The sequence below is a fragment of the Scardinius erythrophthalmus genome (genome assembly GCF_964197995.2).
Source record: "Scardinius erythrophthalmus genome assembly, chromosome: 19".
Classification (NCBI taxonomy): Eukaryota; Metazoa; Chordata; class Actinopteri; order Cypriniformes; family Leuciscidae; genus Scardinius; species Scardinius erythrophthalmus.
The window spans coordinates 11,911,027-11,929,850 of record NC_138239.1 but is presented as its reverse complement, the minus strand read 5'-3'; the positions used below and the strand labels follow the sequence as shown (position 1 = coordinate 11,929,850).

Below are 18,824 nucleotides of genomic sequence, written 5' to 3'. Positions count from 1 at the left end.
ACTTTTTGCAGCATGTTATGCTTTGGATGTGTGTTGGAGTCCCTATAAGGCTGCTTAATAGCTTAACCAGCTAGAAATCCTTGGCCAACCAGCTTCATCTTCAAGACCATGCTTTATCTGTTTTATCTGGTTAAGTTTTACTGGTCCACCAGCACCAAACCAGCATAAACCACTCTGGTCCAGCATGCAAATCCAGGTCTTTTCAGCAAAGCAAGACACTCTAGTTAAAAGTGCAGCTTAAATCGTAATTGATCAGTTAGTTGTTATTTGCTCAATTCTTCTTCCTACTAAAAGCACAATACTGGATACTTTAAAATTTGCCCACGCAGTGTTTTGGAGGCAAAAAACAAATTCTTGCATACCTGATTAGAAGGCTAGTCATTACAAATCACATTATCTGAATAACGATTTGAGTGAAAAGTTGGAAAGGGTACATACAGTAGCCTACCATTCAAAAGTTTGGAAACATTACTATTTTTAATGTTTTTGAAAGAAGTCTCTTATGCTCATCAAGCCTGCAGTTAAAAAAAAGCAAAAAACAGTAATATTATGAAATATTATTACAATTTAAAATAATGGTTCTCTTTTTTAATATATTTTAAAATGTAATTTATTTTTGTGATGCAAAGCTGAATTTTCATCAGCAAGTACTCCAGTCTTTGGTGTCTTATGATCCTTCAGAAATCATTCTAATATGATGATTTGATAATCAGTTATTATCAATGATGGAAACAGTTGTGCTGTTTAATATATTTTTTTTGGAATACTTTTTTCAGGATTCATTGATGAGTAAAACGTTAACAGCATTTATTCATAAAAACAGCATTTATTCAAAATAAAAACATTTCTAACAATATAAATCGTTACCATCACCTTTTATCAATTTAACGCATCCTTGTTGAATTAAAGTACTAATTTCTTTAAAAAAAATAGTTATTGTTCCCAAACTTTTGAACGGTAGTGTATAGTTACAAAAGATATCTATTCTAAATAAATACAGTTCTTTTTAACTTTTTATTCATCAAATAATCCTGAAAAAAGTATCTCAGGTTATAAAAAAAATATTAAGCAGCACAACTGTTTCCAACATTGATCATAAATCAGCATATTAGAATGATTTCTGAAGGATCATAAGACACCAAAGACTGGAGTACTTGCTGATGAAAATTCAGCTTTGCATCACAAAAATAAATTACATTTTAAAGTATATTAAAAAAGAGAACCATTATTTTAAATTGTAATAATATTTCATAATATTACTGTTTTTTTTTTGTTTGTTTGTTTGTTTTTTTAACTGCAGGCTTGATGAGCATAAGAGACTTCTTTTTTAAAAACATTAAACATAGTAATGTTTCCAAACTTTTGACTGGTACTGTATATTTGTAATCGTTTACCATGTTATCTAGCATGATTTGAGAATGTTGTGTTTTCAGCAGTAAGGACAATAACAATCCTTTTTTTTTACTGAGAATTTAACATGGTCAGTGTCTCAATTTGCTTACATTTGACAAAATAATATTTCCCCCTTTATTGAACACCATGACCATTTTTTTAGGTATTTGCACACACACACAAAAAAAAGTTTTCTTTAATGACATTTAAAATATTGCAGAATAAACTGGAAATTTCACACTTTTTAAAAATAGAATTTATTCATTTAGTTTATTTAAAAAAAAAAACATATGCTACATGTCATGCTGTATTTAATGAATGTAACCATCTGCTATAATTTTCCAGCACAGAAGTGTTACACCCAGTAACCTTATGATTATTAATGTTTTAATCCCTTCTTCATGTGCATGCACACTATTAATCTGCAGGAAGAGTCACTCTCGCTTTTCGAAAACACACAAATTCAAGGACATCCATTTATTTAGCATTTCGCATATTTATGAGCGCATAGCAAATACGCACTTTGTTGTTCTGCTTGTTTGTTGGGGTGAGCCAGTGAACTGAAGATACTAGCAACAGACCATGAAGGATCTTCTGCATTACTCTCCAGTGAGCAGAGCCCAGACATAAATTTGCTTCATTTGCTCTCCTCTCAGATATCTCAGCTCGTCTCGTTCCTTGCCTGAGGCAGCCTCCCTAGACCGAGGCTTTCATATGATCGTCCGCTGCTCTGCTTCAACTGATAGAACCCAGTCTTTGTGTCCGTGGCCGCTACAGTGACTGCGGTCAGGCTGAGGGCAGGCCCGGCGCTGGTTTGTTTTATAATCATGTATCGGTAGTGCTGAATTAACATGAAATGTACCATATGGGCTTATGCTCAACTGGCTTAGTGTTCTATCACGTAGAGGACTCGGGCGTGAATGCCACAGTGGAAGGTCATATGCTAATTCGCTTTGTTTTGTTGTCATTTTTGTGCTTGTAGAAATAATGCCATTAATGACTTTGGGAATTTGAATACTTGCAAATTTATATGCTTGGTTGGGTCGTTGAGATTGTGTACCGTTTTACTCCGTTTGTTTGGTCTCTTTTTCTCTCGTTTCTCGTCACTTTAAAAGTGGCTGGTTTGGCTAGACATATTGGCTTAGAAAGCTTTTTAAAATTATTGCTGAAAAGTTTCATCACTTACACTAGGATGAATTTCTGGTCCAGGCTGGGTTATGCTGGTGGACCAGTGGACCTAAAAAACTGGCAGCTGTGGTTGCCAGAAATTTACCGTAAAAAATATGGTTGCAACATTCTAGGTTTTACGAATTTAACTTAATCTACAGGAGAAAAAAATGATTTCATTAAAGGGATAGTTCACCCAAAAAGTTGTTCCACCCCTTTATGAGTTTACGTGTATTTCTTCTGTTGAACACAAAAGAAGATATTTTAAAGAATGTTGGTAATAAAAACAGTTTACGGCAGCCATTGAAAAGTACCATGGACGTTAATAGGGCCCATCAACTATTTGATTACCAACATTCTTTAAAATATAGTCTTTTGTGTTCAACAGAAGAAACTCATACAGGTTTGGAACAACATAAGGGTGAGTTTTTTGGGTGAACTATCCCTTTAACTGATATTATGTATATATACTAACCTATACTAATATCTGTTTTGTACCTTTGTAATACACAACCACCAAAAACAGGTGGTGATGAGAGTCACATGATGAATCAAAGCTCATCACAAGCAGCTTTTCCACAAGCTGATAAGGTAAATCCTGTAGAAGGTGCACAGTGTCATTCACACTAATACTAAACACCATCATGGTAACACACTTAACATTAAAAAATGCAATAAACATTAATTTAGCAACATTAGATGTAACATAAAACCCTAATGAACATAGCTGATTAGAAAACAATAAGAGGAAATATAGTTATTTCAATGAAAATACATAAAAAGTGAAGTGTCACACAGGGAATTCTGCAAATGTCAAATTTTTTTTTTCAGACTAATTCTTTTTCACTTCCAAAAACTGATCACAATAATTTTTTACAGTGCATGCTGTTAACCAGCAAAACTAATTTGGTAAAGCTAATTGACCAGCATGATTTTTCAGATGAGAGTTGAAGACCAAGGAAGTCTTGTTGGTTAAACTAATTAAGAAGCCTAAATTCTGTATAAAATATGTTTAATTTGTATTTTTCCTTCTACGTCTCAGGTACCCATTCCCCACGGTGTTCAGTACGTGTAGTAAGAAGGATCTGGTGGCTAGTCTGGAGAAGGGAGTGGGCATGTGTTTGTATAATATGCCTGAAGTCAAAATGCTCTACGGGGGACAGAAATGCGGCAACGGATACATTGAGGAAGGAGAGGAGTGTGACTGTGGAGAACCGGAGGTATGAAAGACTCGTACACATCAAAGACCTTTGTGCGTCACAACAAAGCAGACCAGATCTGAACTAGTTCCATATCTAGTCTTTGGTGATGTTTGGGATTTGATTTGGTCAGTTTAACATTCACAGGCCAAACACTGGCTTTCACTGTTATCACAACCTGTGCCTGAATTGACACCTATTCAGAAACACATTCTCATGTGGGGAAACATGCTAAATACCAATGACTGATCTGAGACATTAAAAATGTTCCTTGTTTATTTTACACCAGCTTTTTTTAACGCCAGTAAAAAAAAAAAAAAGATTATTTATAAATATAAAATAGGATACATATATCACTATGCACTATAATTACTGAACATACAAATGAAGTACAAAAGTGACTGCCATGTTGCTAATCATATTACAGTTACCTCAGGGTGTCTTTGAAATTATTCATAGTGTGAAATTCCATTGACCTTTGTATCATTAGTGCACTAAAAAACTGCAAACTGTTCTGAACATATCATGATATAGACACAATTCTGACCTGGTCAAATAAATGTTGTTCCTCTCTGAGCCATGGTGCAGTGGGTTACATGTGTTTGTGACATAAAAGAGCTTAGGGCCGTGGTTTGAGTCCAGACTGCGTCATCTGTGCAGCCTGATCCAGTTCCATCTCTCTCTCTCTCTCTCTCTCTCTCCCTCTTCCTGTCCGTCTCCACTGTCCTATAAATAAATGCTAAAATGCCCCCTAAATATCATGTATTAATGGAACTGGAGCCTTCAAAAATGATCTATGTAATTTAGATGTCATGGAGACATATTATATCAGTGTAGACCTGAGGGGAAAAAAGCCTGGCCTGAAGTTTAAAGTCTAGGATCTTGTTATGGGGAAAAAGTTTGTTTCAGAATGGCACCCGTGAGCTCCAGTGATCTCACCGGGGGAATGAGGGAGGAAGTGGGTAAAGAGCAGAGAGGAAGCCCAGCTGCAGGTCTTGAGTGTTGGGTAGAAGGATGAGAGAAACCCTTCCCCCCCATCATTTCACACTGGCTGGCGATAGTTTAGAGAAAACAACAGGTCTGTAAAGAGATTTTTGCGCCTCTGAGGAGAAGTTACAGCCAGCGGACTGACCTAACCCAACCCAGCCCTTCAGCACCTCTCCCAGTCCACACCAGGACCTTGTTAAAGAGGGAAAGAGGAGGAGAAAAGGAGTGAAAGAGAGGAATTAAAAAGTCTTTTTTGAAAGACATTTTTGTATGAAATAAAATGTTAGTGCTTCTTTGTTCTTCACTACAACAACAGAACAAATGATTTTCAGTCTTCAAAATGTACCCCTCTCTCTCTCTCTCTTCCTCACCATTTTTCTTCTAAGATAAATGTCCTCTTTCCTTCAATTGTGCTTGGACTCTGACATTCCCATCACTTCCAGTCTTGGGTCAGTGGTGATGTCACTCACATATACACGTACACACAAACATGGTTCACTGATACCAAGAGTTCATAGTTTGAGAATACAACATCTTCTTTTTTTTTCAAAATCAGAATAATGCATGGACCACTAATTTAAACCAGACATATCAACACACTCACATACACAAGCCTACAGTTACATTTCCAAACATTTTTTAGTTACCATGGATGCAAAGAACTGGTTGACAGAAGGGAATTTCCTAAAAGAATACGAACCCCACACCTGGAACTAATATCCAATGCAGTGATCATACGGGACGACTGTTCAGAGTCTTTTTTTGTTGCTTTCCATTGTTTTTCTGTAACCTCTTATTGACTAATGTCAAATTAAAGGGGTCATATCCTGTGCTATTGTGTTTTATTTTTCCCTACTTATCTACTTATAAGTCTACTTATAATGTTAGTCAAGGTTTTTTGCTCCAAAAATGATTGTAATTTTGGTTTTACCAATTTTTTTTTCTTTTCTTTTTTTTTATTCTTTCTGACCCAGTTAAACAGCCTGACTTAAATATGTAAATGATCTCTGGTAAAATGTAGTCGTAATTGTTTTGTTTCATCTTTTGTTTACTTGTTTGTTTGTTTTTCCCTTGTTTTTTTTTCTGTTTACTTTTCCCAGGTTTTTTTGTTTAATTTGCTTGTTTTGTTTATAGTTTTTGTTTACTTTTTTTGTTTTGTTCTTTATTTTGTTTTTTGTTTACTTTGGCCTTTTTGATATCTTTAGTTATTAGTTTGTTTTATGTCTTTTTTGTTTACTTTGTTTTGTTTTTGTTTGCTTTTTGCTTTGATTTTTTTTTTTTTTTTTTTTTTGGAATGACACATTTCTAACTTCTTTCTGACCCTCAAAATTAAACATCCTGTTTGGTACTGTACCTTTAAGAATTAATTGGTTAAATGATATCTGTTATGATTAACTTAACTTTTCAGCATGTGATATAGTGACACATCCATTTAAATCCACTGTCATCCTTGTTTCCTTTAGGAGTGTCTGAACCCCTGCTGTAATGCTACAACCTGCACTCTCAAGGGAGATGCTGTCTGTGCCCATGGACAGTGTTGTGAAGACTGCCAGGTACTTTTGTAAATCTCTCCTGTCCCGCTTTCCCCCTCATTAATTTTTTTCTCTGTGTGTAAAATAAAGGCATGGGAATCATATTCTCCTTGCCCCATTAATAAGTGCAACATGAACCGACATTTGTGCTCCAAATATTGATACTCAGTTTCCTCTCAGGCCTCCAGACACATAAATCAATGCGCTCAGCTCACTTACTTACAGAGGAAAGAAGCCAGACCAGGGCCCTCTGGGACAGACCCCAGAAAAGGGCTACATGGTCACACAGACTTTACAACAAACTACAAGTTTTCCACCTAGTGCTTCATTAAGTGAAAATGTCAATAAATAAAAATCTTAACCCTTTTTTTTCTTCTTTTTTTTTTACTATATTTTGTTTCTCAGTGTAATTTGTTTCTGGTTACTTCTGGTTACTAGAAACCACACTGCGGAGCCCTGCACATAAAAATTATATTGCAGTGACATTTTTAACAATTTGATCCCACGACTTACTAATACGTTTGTTCCCTTGTCTTAAGTAAATCGTGCGCACAATAATTAATTCAAAATATAATAATTAATTCCCTCACTCTACTAAATCGTGTGCACAATATGATGATTCGTTCCCTTGTTTTACTAAATTGTGGCCACATTGTAATTAATTAGTACTGTACAACGTGGCCACAATTAACTAAATCAAGGGAATTAATAAGTCATGGGAACAAATTCTTAATTCGTGGCCACAATTTAACTAAGGAATTAATTGGTAAATTGTGGCCACGATTTACTAAAACATGGGAACAAATTCTATATATATGTATATATATTAGTCCTGTCAATTTTTCCTGTAATTAATCGTGATTAATCGTAGTTAAGTAATAACGCACTCTTTTGTGTCTTATCGCACGTGAATGGTTTAAAAACATTTGCTTGAATAAGAGCGTGATCATATATTATAACGTTAACCAAAGGTTTACGGAAAAAACAGATGTTGTGTTAATTGCGTTAAATATTTGTAACTTTTTAAACTAATTTTGACAGCACTAATATTTATATATATATCTGTAAAACTTTTTTTTTTACCTGATAGTTTTTGTAATTCATGCAAAGCTTGTCTCTGCATGACTTTTGGTTTATCCCATTATCCCAGTGCCTGCATTGGAGTTGAGTATATCTTTCTCTTCTGTGCGTGTGTGTGTATGTGTGCAGTTAAAACCAGCTGGGACTCCTTGTAGAGAGTCCAGTAACTCCTGTGACTTACCTGAATTCTGCACCGGTACCAACCCCCACTGCCCTGCCAATGTGTACCTGCACGACGGGCATGCGTGCCACAATATGGATGGTTACTGCTACAATGGCATCTGTCAGACTCATGAGCAGCAATGCATCACTCTGTGGGGTCCAGGTTGGTACCACTGTGTATTTAATGTGGATAGCTGCAGGGTTCTTGGGCTTATTTGGTTGACCAAAAATTTATTGTAGTGTACTGCAGATACACGTTTCATTAATCATACATTTTTGACTCTGTAATTCTATATGTAACCATTGTCTTGCCAGAACTTCCCGTTCAGTCTTGCATGCATTCATACAGAGAGCTCAAGCAGTATGAAAAAGTCACACTTATTGCTGTTATTTATTCCATATGTCTGTTCATTCAGGCCACAGTCTGACATATATTATCCTTTCATCTGTTTTTGGTTTGTATACAAGCTCAAACAAGATGGAAGAGTTGTACAGTGTCATATTTCCCTCTGTGACAGTGGGCATATGCTGTCTTATTTTCATTCTCTCTCTGTTTCCAGGAGCGAAACCTGCCCCGGGGATATGTTTTGAAAGAGTGAACTCTGCAGGTGATCCCTATGGAAATTGTGGAAAAGACTCCAAAGGCTCCTTTGCTAAATGTGAAGCAAGGTACATTCAGGGCATAATACAACAGCACTTTAACCTTTGACATAAAGTATAATTACAATCATTTGTTGTATCTGCTGTTCATTTTTGATTTTATACTTTTTAAATTCTGTTTTGTTTTGCTTCAATTCATTTTGTTTTGCTTCTTATCATTTGCCTTTCTTTGTTTTTGTTTGCTTTGCTTTGCTTTGTTTTTATCTTGCGTTAGTTTGCTTTGTTTGCTTGTTAATGATCAAATTGACACTCTTTTTTGTTTTCACTCATTCGTTTTTGTTTCCTTTTGCTTTGCTTTGTTTCATTTTGCTTGTTTTCTTCTTTGTTTAATGCAATATTTTTTTTGTTCTGTTTGTTAAACTACTTCTTTGCTCAATTTTCACTTGCTATTTTACTTATATTGTGGTACTTTGGCAGTACAAATGTGTAGCTTTTATTGTACCAACAAAGCACATACGATTTTAAATCAAGGACGAGGCACTGACACAGATATTACAGAATAGAGGTTATTTCCATGACACACATTCTTGAAACAAAAGAATATTAATATAAAGAAAGATGAGTGTGAAATTATGAACAGTATTGGTTAAGGTTGTCTTAATTCATTGATGTCACTGATGTCACTTGCTGTCTAATTATTATAGGATGGCCCATCAGACATGTTGTAATAAACGTCATTTTATTAATTTCTTTGCAGCGTGACATGTTATTATTCAGAAGCAGAGGCAGCCCTATGGTTTTGCGTGTAATCTCTTGTCACTGTTAATTACACTCTTTGTTCATCACACATGAGTGAGAGGGTATTAAAGGCGAGAGTACCTCAAAACCACATAATATCCTCTGTTTTTCAGTCTTTGTATCGCCTTGTCCCATTTATTCTGAGTAAAAATATTTAGCACTGTTGTTGTGTGTCTCTCTGTGTTTTGTCCACGTGTGTGTGATCATGAAACAGGGATGCTAGGTGTGGGAAAATTCAGTGCCAAGGAGGTGCCAACAGGCCAGTGATCGGAACCAATGCAGTTTCCATAGAGACAAACATACCTCTGCAGGAGGGCGGGCGTATTCTGTGCCGTGGAACACATGTTTACCTGGGTGACGATATGCCTGATCCGGGACTGGTATTGGCAGGCACTAAGTGTGCTGAAGGAATGGTACAAGAATAAATCATTATACAGTGTATCTGCTAGAGATTATTTGTTTAATCAAGAAATGATGATAGTGGTAGATCGATATGTTTCAGCCAGGCTGATGAATGCGGTGATATTTGGCCATTTTTATTGCCATTGACTATGATATGATATGATATGATATGATATTCCATATATCATGGAAAAACAATTACGATAAGTTAAAATGAGTCATTTGAATAATTAAATGTCCTATGATCATTTTTAAACACTTTTGTCTCATTTTAAAGTTTGAAGAATCTGCATATTTTGTTTTAATTTTGAGTAAATGTCTAAATGTCTTGATTTTATAGAGTTTATACCTATTCAGAGACTTTTTCTTTACCTGCCGTTCTCTTTCTGTCTCTTTTTCTGTCTCTCTCTCTCTCTCTCTCTCTCTCTCTCTCTCTCTCTTTCTCTCTCTCACTCTCTCTCTCTCTCTCTCTCTCTCTCTCTCTCTTTCTCTCTCTCTCTCTCTCTCTCTCATCATAACAGATCTGTTTGAACAGGCAGTGTCAGAATGTCAGTGTATTTGGAGTGCACAAGTGCTCTGGGAAGTGTAATGGAAGAGGGGTAAGGTTGCTTCTGCTCTGTCAGTTGAATTTTTCTTAAATTTGCAGGGAAAATGTTTTTTTCTCTGACATTAGTTATCAGGCATTAGGCTCTGATTTGAGTCATGAATGCTGAAAGTAAATCAACACAAATGATTAACCTCTACTGAAAGCCCAGCCCTCCACATAATTGTCCATTTCATTACAGTATAGCTGTTTGCCAAAGGGGACAGCATACAGTTCCCTCCACAATTATTGAAACCCCTGGTAAATATGATCAAAATTGGCTGTAAAAAATAAATCTGCATCGATTATCCTTGTGATCTTTCATTCAAAAAATGTGCAAAATTCTAACCTTTCATTGAAGTAAAAGAATTGAAAGTGGGGGGAAAATCACATTATGAAATAAATGTTTTTCTCCAAAACACGTTGGCCACAATTATTGAAACCCTTTTATTAAATACTTTTTGCAATCTCCTTTTGCCAAGATAACAGCTCTGAGTCTTCTCCTATAATGCCTGATGAGTTTGGAGAATAACTGACAAGAGATCAGAAACCATTCCTCCATACAGAATCTCTCCAGATCCTTCAGATTCCCAGATCCATGTTGGTGCTTCTCCTCTTCAGTTCAGCCCACTCATCAGGTCAGGGGACTGAGACGCTCATGGCAGAAGCTTCATTTTGTGCTCCACAACAAATTTTTGTTTTGATTTTGATGTTTGTTTTGGATCGTTGTCCTGATGGAAGATCCAACCACGGCCCATTATAAGATTTCTAGCAGAAGGCGTCAGGTTTTGATTTTTTATCTGTTGATATTTGATAGAATCCACAATGCCATGTATCTGAACAAGAAGTCCAGGACCTCCAGCAGAAAAATATGCCCACAACATCAAAGATCCAATGGTATATTAAATTGTACACATGGGGTACTTTTTATCCTTGTGTTAACCAAACCCATCTAGTGTGTTTGCTGCCAAAAAGCTCTGTTTTAGTCTCATCTGACCACAGAACCCTGTGTTGTTTGAAGATCCAGTCGTGTCTGACAATTAAATTTGCTGGAATTTGTTTTTGGATGAGCGAGGAGGTTTTTTTTTTAAACCCTCCCAAACAACATGTGGGGATGTAGGGGTTGTTTGTTAAATTTTTTTTTAGGCTTTCTGACCCTAAGACTCAACTAATCTCTGCAATTCTCCATCTGTGATCCTTGGAGAGTCTTTGGCCACTCAAACTTTCATACTCGCCGTGCATTAAGACAGTATAGACACACGTCCTTTTCCTGGCAGATTCATAACATCTTTAGTTGGTTAAAACTTCTTAATTATTGCCCTGATGGTCAAAATGGGGATTTTCAATTCTTTAGCTATTGTCTTACAGCCACTTTCTAGTTTGTGATGCTCAACAATCTTTTGCTATGCATCAGAACTGTATTCTGTGGTTTTACTCATTGTGATGGATGATTAAGGGGATTTGGCCTTTGTGTTTCCTCATATTTAAACTCCTGTGAAACACGAAGTCATAGCTGGACAGTTTCATGTTCCTAGTCACCCTGGTGTACTAAAAAAGGTAAATATTAATGGGAATATACCTCAGAGATATTTTACTCGTAAAAAATTCTAGGGGTTTCAATAATTGTGGCCAACGTGTTTTGGAGAAAAACATTTATTTCATAATGTGATTTCCCCCCACTTTCAATTCTTTTACTTCAATGAAAGGTTAGAATTTTGCACATTTTTTGAATGAAAGATCACAAGGATAATTGATGCAGATTTATTTTTTACAGCCAATTTTGATCATATTTACCAGGGGGTTCAATAATTGTGGAGGGCACTGTATGCCCATAATAGCACTTAGCTAACTAGTAGCTTCACCTGAACTAGATTACTGCTACGATTGAAATAGCAGTTAAAAGCACAGATAAGACGAGCATTCTGGAGTAAATTAGATCACAGCGTAACCTTGTGTCAGTCTTGGTTTTTCATGGAAGCTTGATACATAATGTGGATATTTAAAGGGATAGTTCATGCTAGTGCTGCATTCAAGACCATCTAAACTGAGACCAGTGTGTGTTGAGACCAAGACAAGACCAGCACTCCTTAAGATCCACATTTACTGCCTGAGAAATGTCTTATTTTAAATCAATACATATAATTAGAATTATAAGACACTATATAGAGCTGTTTAAATTAAAAATTCATCTTGGCAATGCAGAGGTGTCACAGAAGTTGCATCTGAATTTACAATTACAACTGCATAAAATAATGTTTAGATTAATGTTTTTAAAAATAACATTGATTTTATACAAACGTTCAATAAACAAAATCACACTTGCAGTCATTAACATTTACAGCTGTGAAAACATCAGCTTGTGATATTGCTTAATTATATTATATGTTATAATATAAAACGTACTCGGTTACTAATGTAACCTCGGTTCTCTCTAGAAGAGGGAACGAGTATTGCGTAAGTAGCTTACGCATCGGGAAAGTCTTCTTTCTTCGAGATCTGAAGCCAAAAAATTATCCTTAATTTTGTATTCATTGTCAACGCAGTGCAGCAGCCGACAGACCTAGGCAGGCTAAATAAGCGTGCTCATTGGCTGCTCGGCTGCAACTGCTTAAGCCTATCGGTGAGCGCTCTGAACGCGGCAACCAATGAGGGCGCTTCGCGCCCTCCACACCCTTCTAACCGTCAGAATGGGCGTGGCCAGCGTGTATATATTCAGCGCTCACAGGCTAAAATTCTGGTTTTCGCAGTCTGAAGCGCAAAAGCTCGTGGCGCGACACGGCAGGTTACGCAATACTCGTTCCCTCTTCTAGAGAGAACCGAGGTTACATTAGTAACCGAGTACGTTCTCTTACGAGAGGTTCTCTCGTATTGCGTAAGTAGCTTACGCATCGGGAACCCTTTGTCAACGCCGTGTGCGCCGAGCATCCAGCCCATGAATCCCAGGGGAACCGGGGAAAACACTCTGCTGGGAAATGTGGCCGGTCGGAGAGACGGGCCAGCGCAGTACATGCACTTCATGCAGCATATGAAATAGAGCGGCGCGGCCGGTCTATAAACATAACAGTACAAACAGTAGGGCCGGCGGAGCGAGCCCATACAGCACATAAGCACTCATAAGGGTAGGAGAAAACGACATAGTCGGTCTCACATGAAGAGAAAAATTCCCGCGCGGCAGAGAATAATGCGGGCGGCCAGCAGCGCGGGCCAGCACCGATAACAGCGCGTAACGGGAAATAGGAAACAGAACGGATCAGCCGGTCTGAGTCAAACACTTCACCCTGAGTAGTTACCAGAATAGCGCCAGCATATGAACGTAGTCTGCACACGGGAGCTGGGCAGAGCATACATGTCACTTATACTGACAATATTTTTGCCTGTAGGGCAGGAACTTCCAGGTTATAAAACCTCACGAATGTTGACGGGGAGGCCCAGCTCGCCGCCATACAAATGTCGTGGATAGAAATTCCGCTGGACCAGGCCCACGACGAGGCCATGCCTCTAGTGGAATGGGCTCTGATGCCCAGAGGGCACTGCAGGTGTTTGGAGGCATAAGCTGCTGCTATCGCGTCCACTATCCACCTGGACAAGCTCTGCTTCGAGGCGGCAAGACCTTTGGTGCGTCCGCCGAAGGAAACAAAGAGCTGCTTTGAACGCCTGAAAGCGGCGGAGCGCGTGATGTAAACTCTCAGCGCCCGGACAGGGCATAGGAGGTTATCACTGTCCCCACTATCGGATGCTGGCAGAGCCGAGAGGGAACTTGTGCCCTAAACAGGGTTCCAATCGCTTTGGGGATGTAACCGTGCCTCGGTCTGAGAATGACTTGCGAGTCATTCGGCCCGAACTCGAGGCATGCAGGGCTAACAGATTGGGTGATTTGCACGCGCTCTCGTTTGACTGAAGACAGAGCTATCAGAAAAACGGTTTTAAGCGACAGATACTTTAGATCCGCGGATTCAAGCGGTTCAAAGGGAAAAGCCTTTAGGGCCGCCAGGACCAAGGACAGATCCCACGAGGGAACCGAGGGGGGCCGCGGGGGATTCATCCGTCTAGCTCCTCTGAGGAAGCGGATAATGAGCTCATTCCTTCCCATTGCCCGGCCGCGCGTCGTCTCAGCGAACGCTGTAATAGCGGCCACATATACTTTGAGCGTGGAAGGGGATCTGCCCTTTTCCAACAGCTCTTGTAAGAAGGAGAGCACCCGCGGGACCCCGCATGCGCGCGGATCCAGGTTTTGAGTAGCGCACCATTTAGAAAACACCGACCATTCAGACGCATAGAGCCGTCTCGTGGAGGGGGCTCTCGACTGTGTGATCGTGTTCACGACCCCTTCTGACAGGTCAACGGGTATCCGTTGATCACCCATGCATGCAGCGACCAGCGCTCTGGATGGGGATGCCAGATCGATCCAGCGGCTTGGGAGAGGATCCTTTCTCACCGGGATCGGCCACGGGGGTGAGTGCGACAGCCTCACTAGCTCTGGGTACCAAGTTTGGTTTTCCCATCGTGGGGCTATAAGCAGCACTGAGTGGTGCGTTTCTCTGATCCTCTAAATGACCTGTGGCAACAGGGAGATCGGAGGAAAAGCATACAGCGGGAGGCTGGGCCATGTCTGGGACAGCGCGTCTTCGCTCTTCAAATAAAACTTCAGGCACTGAGCATTGTCTTTCGACGCAAAGAGGTCGATTTCCGCTCTGCCGAATAGGCGCCAGAGAAACTGGACTGTCTGGAGGTGCAGAGACCATTCTCCCGGGGGAATGTTGTCCCTGGACAGTCTGTCTGGACCGACATTCAGGTGGCCCGGTACGTGCGCGGCTTTCAGCGAGCGCAGCGAGCGGTAAGCCCACACGAGAAGGCGTTCTGTCAGCCTGCACAGATTCCTGGATCTGACACCGCCCTGTCGGTTCACATAGGATACCACGGACATGTTGTCCGAGCGGACTAGCACATGGTGATCCCGTATGAATGGGAGGAAGCGCCTGAGCGCGTTCTCGACCGCTATCATCTCCAAACAGTTTATGTGGAGGCATTTTTCCCGGTCTGACCATAGGCCAAAAGCCGGTTTGCCCTCGAACAGAGCGCCCCAGCCTGAGGTGGAAGCGTCCGTCGAGATAATTTTGCGGTGTGAGATAGCTCCCATTGTCACTCCCCGCTGGTACCAGTCGGCCGCTAACCAGGGCTTCAGAGCTGAAACGCAGCTCTGAGTCACTCTGATGCGAATACCGCCGGAAGCCCATGCTCTGTGAGGCACTCGGGCATTCAGCCAGCATTGTAGCGGGCGCATTCGTAAAAGACCCAGCCGAAGCACTGCTGCGGCTGAGGCCATACAACCCAGTAGCCTCTGAAATGTTTTGAGAGGTACGGTGCTGCCCGGCCGGAGAGACGCGGCCAGGCGTCGAATGCAGCGCGCGCGCTGTGTCGACAGGCGGGCCGTGTACTGATATACCTGACCGTCGAAGGAGAATCTCAAGAATGGCCTGTGACGGGGTATTATCAGGATCTGAAAAGCACGCGTCTTTTAGATCGAGAGATATAAACCAGTCCCTCGGGCGAATTTGCGCGAGAATTTGTCTGGTTGTGAGCATTTTGAACGGTCTTCTCATAAGAGCCTCGTTCAAACGTCTCAGATCCAAAATTGGTCTGAGTGCTCCGTCCTTCTTGGGAACGAGGAAATAACGGCTGTAAAAGCCCGACTCGCTCATGGAAGGGGAAACCGGTTCCATAGCCCTTTTGCACAGAAGTGTAGCTATTTCTGCTCGAAGTAGATGTGCTACTTCCCCATTCACTCTGGTCTCGATACGCGCTTGAAAGCGCGGAGGGCGGCGAGCGAACTGCAGAGTATAGCCCTGTTTTACTGTGCTTAGCACCCATTCTGATGCGCCTGGAATAGTTTCCCACGCTTTTGCGTGTGCAGCCAGGGGCAGAATGGCCTCCGGGCTCCGATCGCCGCGCATCGCGGGCTCGAGAGCTCGAAACGGAGGGGCGGGCGCGGCGCGCGCGCTCTTGGTGCTTAGATACGGCAGATCGCACGCAGCGATAGCTGGCCGTTTTACACACAGTGTCCCGGTGGCTTTAGACGGGGAACATAAAGTGTGAGGCGCGACGCGCGATGGCGGCGTCGGGGCGAAAATGTTCGTTAGTATGTGTGAGCGCTCGAGGGCGGGCACAGGAGTTACATTCAGGGGCGGGCGCGGCGCGCGCGCTCTTGGTGGTTAGATACGGCGGATCGCACGTAGCGATAGCTGGCCGTTTTACACACAGTGTCCCGGTGGCTTTGGACGGGGAACATATAGTGTGAGGCGCGAAAATGTATGTGTGAGCGCTCGAGGGCGGGCACAGGACTCACATTTAAAACATGACCGGTCGTGCAAGGCCGTGTGACAGAGCGGGCGGTGAGTAGGTGTGGGCACGGAGAAGTGGACACGTGACCTACTTTTAACACTAAAGCGGCTTTTGCCTGCTTCATGAGAGTGGGCTCTGTGAGAGACACGGGATGTATAGTGCTTGTGTACAGGGGTGAGCACAGAACGTGGGCACATTCACTGTACTAGAAACACATACGGCGTCAGCCGTGCAACCAGACATTATGCTCTTTTGACATTTTCTGGGTTGCCGTGAGAATGGCGGATGCGCGCAGGCGAGCGAGTAGATACCGGCTCGTTGACTGCGGGGTAAACAGCTGCAGTAGCCGTGGCAACGGGGACTGACAGAGCGTTAAGCTTCGACGGTGGTCCAGCCGCAGGGCTGCGGGATTTAACCGTCTTTTCTTCTCTCGTGTTTAGACGCTCAAAAAATACTCGAGCACCCTGAGAAGGTGTGGTGCGAGGGGCGGGTTCGCTTTCTGTAAGTAAGAAAGACTGGCCGCGAGCTCGGAGAAGCAAGCAGCATAAATTTTATTTTCCCCGAGAGCTGGGATCGAACGCGGGTCTCTCGCATGAAAGCGTATGATTCTGCCACTGAGCCACAGGGGAATCACATAGGCTTTCAGTTAGCGCGAGCATATAAAAAGCGACCTCATGTGTCGTGTCGGCGTTCGTTTGCAGGCGAGCGTGTGTTTAAAACAGGCTCGTTTACTGCAATAGTAATATTTCCAGTAGCCTGAACTTAAGAGGGGACTGAGAAATGTGTGAGGATTGGCGGTTGTCCAGCCGTAGCGAGACTAACACACTCTCTTCTCTTTTCGCCGGTGAGTGAGGCGCGCACGCTGAACGCTGCTCGTGACCGTCCGCTTTGTCATCCCTTGAACGGCGCAATCTGCACGGCCCAACGAGGGAGAGAGCGGGCTTGTTTTCTGTATGTAAGAAAAACTGGCCGCGAGCTCGGAGAAGCGAACAGCATAAACTTTAACTGCCGCGAGAGCGGGGACCGAACCCGGGTCTCTAGCTTGACAGTCTAGGATTCCGCCACTGAGCCACAGGGGAGAATACATTAGTACGCGGTTAGCGTCATCATGTCTTGTGACAGCGTTTGCTTGCAGGCGAGCGTGTATTTATAACAGGCTCGTATACTGCAATAGTAACAATTCCAGTCGCCTGAACTTAAGAGGGGACTGAGAAATGTGTGAGAATGGAGGTTATAGTCCAGGCCACGGCGGGACGAAAACACTCTGTTCCCCTTTCACCGGTGACGCGCGAGGACGGAGTAGCTTTCTTGTAACGTAAAGAGAGCTCAGACTGTCCGCTCCTGCCATCCCTTGTGAGCGGCGCAGTTTGCGCGGCTCGAACAGAGGGAGAGGAAACTCGCTCCGAGACCGTCCGCTCCTGCCATCCCTCGTGAGCGGCGTATTGCACGGCTCGAACAGAGGGAGAGGAAACTCGCTCCGAGACCGTCAGCTTCTGCCATCCCTCGTGAGCGGCTCAGTTTGCGCGGCTCGAACAGAGGGAGAGGAAACTCGCTCCGAGACCGTCCGCTTCTGCCATCCCTTGTGAGCGGCGTATTGCACGGCTCGAAAAGAGGGAGAGTACGGGTATCTATCACATTCACCTCATCTCCTGACGCGGCGGCGGCGCGGGCAGAGCCGGCGGTTGAGCGGCCGGGAGGGAGAGGGCGAAAGAGAGCTCGAGGGAGAGGTTCCGGCGAGCTCCTCAGTCACAACAGTCTCCGGTGGTCGCTGCGAGCGGCGCTTCTTATTGCGCGGCCCGGCAGGGACAGGCGGAGCGACAGCTTGGTCGAAAGCTTCAAGTCGAGCCCGCAGGGTCGACATTGAAAGCTCTTCGCACTCGGAGAGTGCGGTGGCGGCGTGCCCGCGGCCCAGGCGGAGAGCGCAGAGAGGTGGCGGTCTCCGTTGCTGAGCGGGGCGCGGCACGAGCCGCAAAAACGAGGCGTTTTTACAAAAACGCCTCGTGCTCTTTTAGAGTACACACAGAAACAGTAATAATGTAAAGGATATGTCGCCGGATAGCGTAGCAGGCACGGATGGCTGAAGGCGGCGAAGACGGCCGGCTTCCTCCTCAGGCGCTGTCCTAAGCTTGCTGGTCGCTGGTTTCAACGGCGGCGGCTCTCAAGATCCAGCGATGCGAAGAGCGTCGCTGAAGACAAGAAAATCAGAATTTTAGCCTGTGAGCGCTGAATATATACACGCTGGCCACGCCCATTCTGACGGTTAGAAGGGTGTGGAGGGCGCGAAGCGCCCTCATTGGTTGCCGCGTTCAGAGCGCTCACCGATAGGCTTAAGCAGTTGCAGCCGAGCAGCCAATGAGCACGCTTATTTAGCCTGCCTAGGTCTGTCGGCTGCTGCACTGCGTTGACAATGAATACAAAATTAAGGATAATTTTTTGGCTTCAGATCTCGAAGAAAGAAGACTTTCCCGATGCGTAAGCTACTTACGCAATACGAGAGAACCTCTCGTAAGAGAATCCAAGATCTCACATAGTTTTTTTGCAGTCACATCTATTAATTTTGGCGACATTTTTGACACAATCCCT

The 18,824-nt window shown here is 42.6% G+C and overlaps 1 protein-coding gene across 4 annotated transcripts in view; it reads left to right on the top strand.

Moving 5' to 3' along the window:
- The window catches only part of adam12b (ADAM metallopeptidase domain 12b), a 112,504-nt gene that overhangs the window by 78,796 nt on the left and 14,884 nt on the right, over positions 1 to 18,824 (top strand). For all 4 annotated transcript variants that reach the window (XM_081394041.1, XM_081394040.1, XM_081394043.1 and 1 more), the window contains 6 exons: positions 3,602 to 3,779; positions 6,209 to 6,298; positions 7,487 to 7,682; positions 8,080 to 8,188; positions 9,132 to 9,330; positions 9,841 to 9,918. In XM_081394041.1, coding sequence (XP_081250167.1) covers positions 3,602 to 3,779; positions 6,209 to 6,298; positions 7,487 to 7,682; positions 8,080 to 8,188; positions 9,132 to 9,330; positions 9,841 to 9,918 — 850 coding nt within the window. The remainder of the gene's footprint in view (positions 1 to 3,601; positions 3,780 to 6,208; positions 6,299 to 7,486; positions 7,683 to 8,079; positions 8,189 to 9,131; positions 9,331 to 9,840; positions 9,919 to 18,824) is intronic.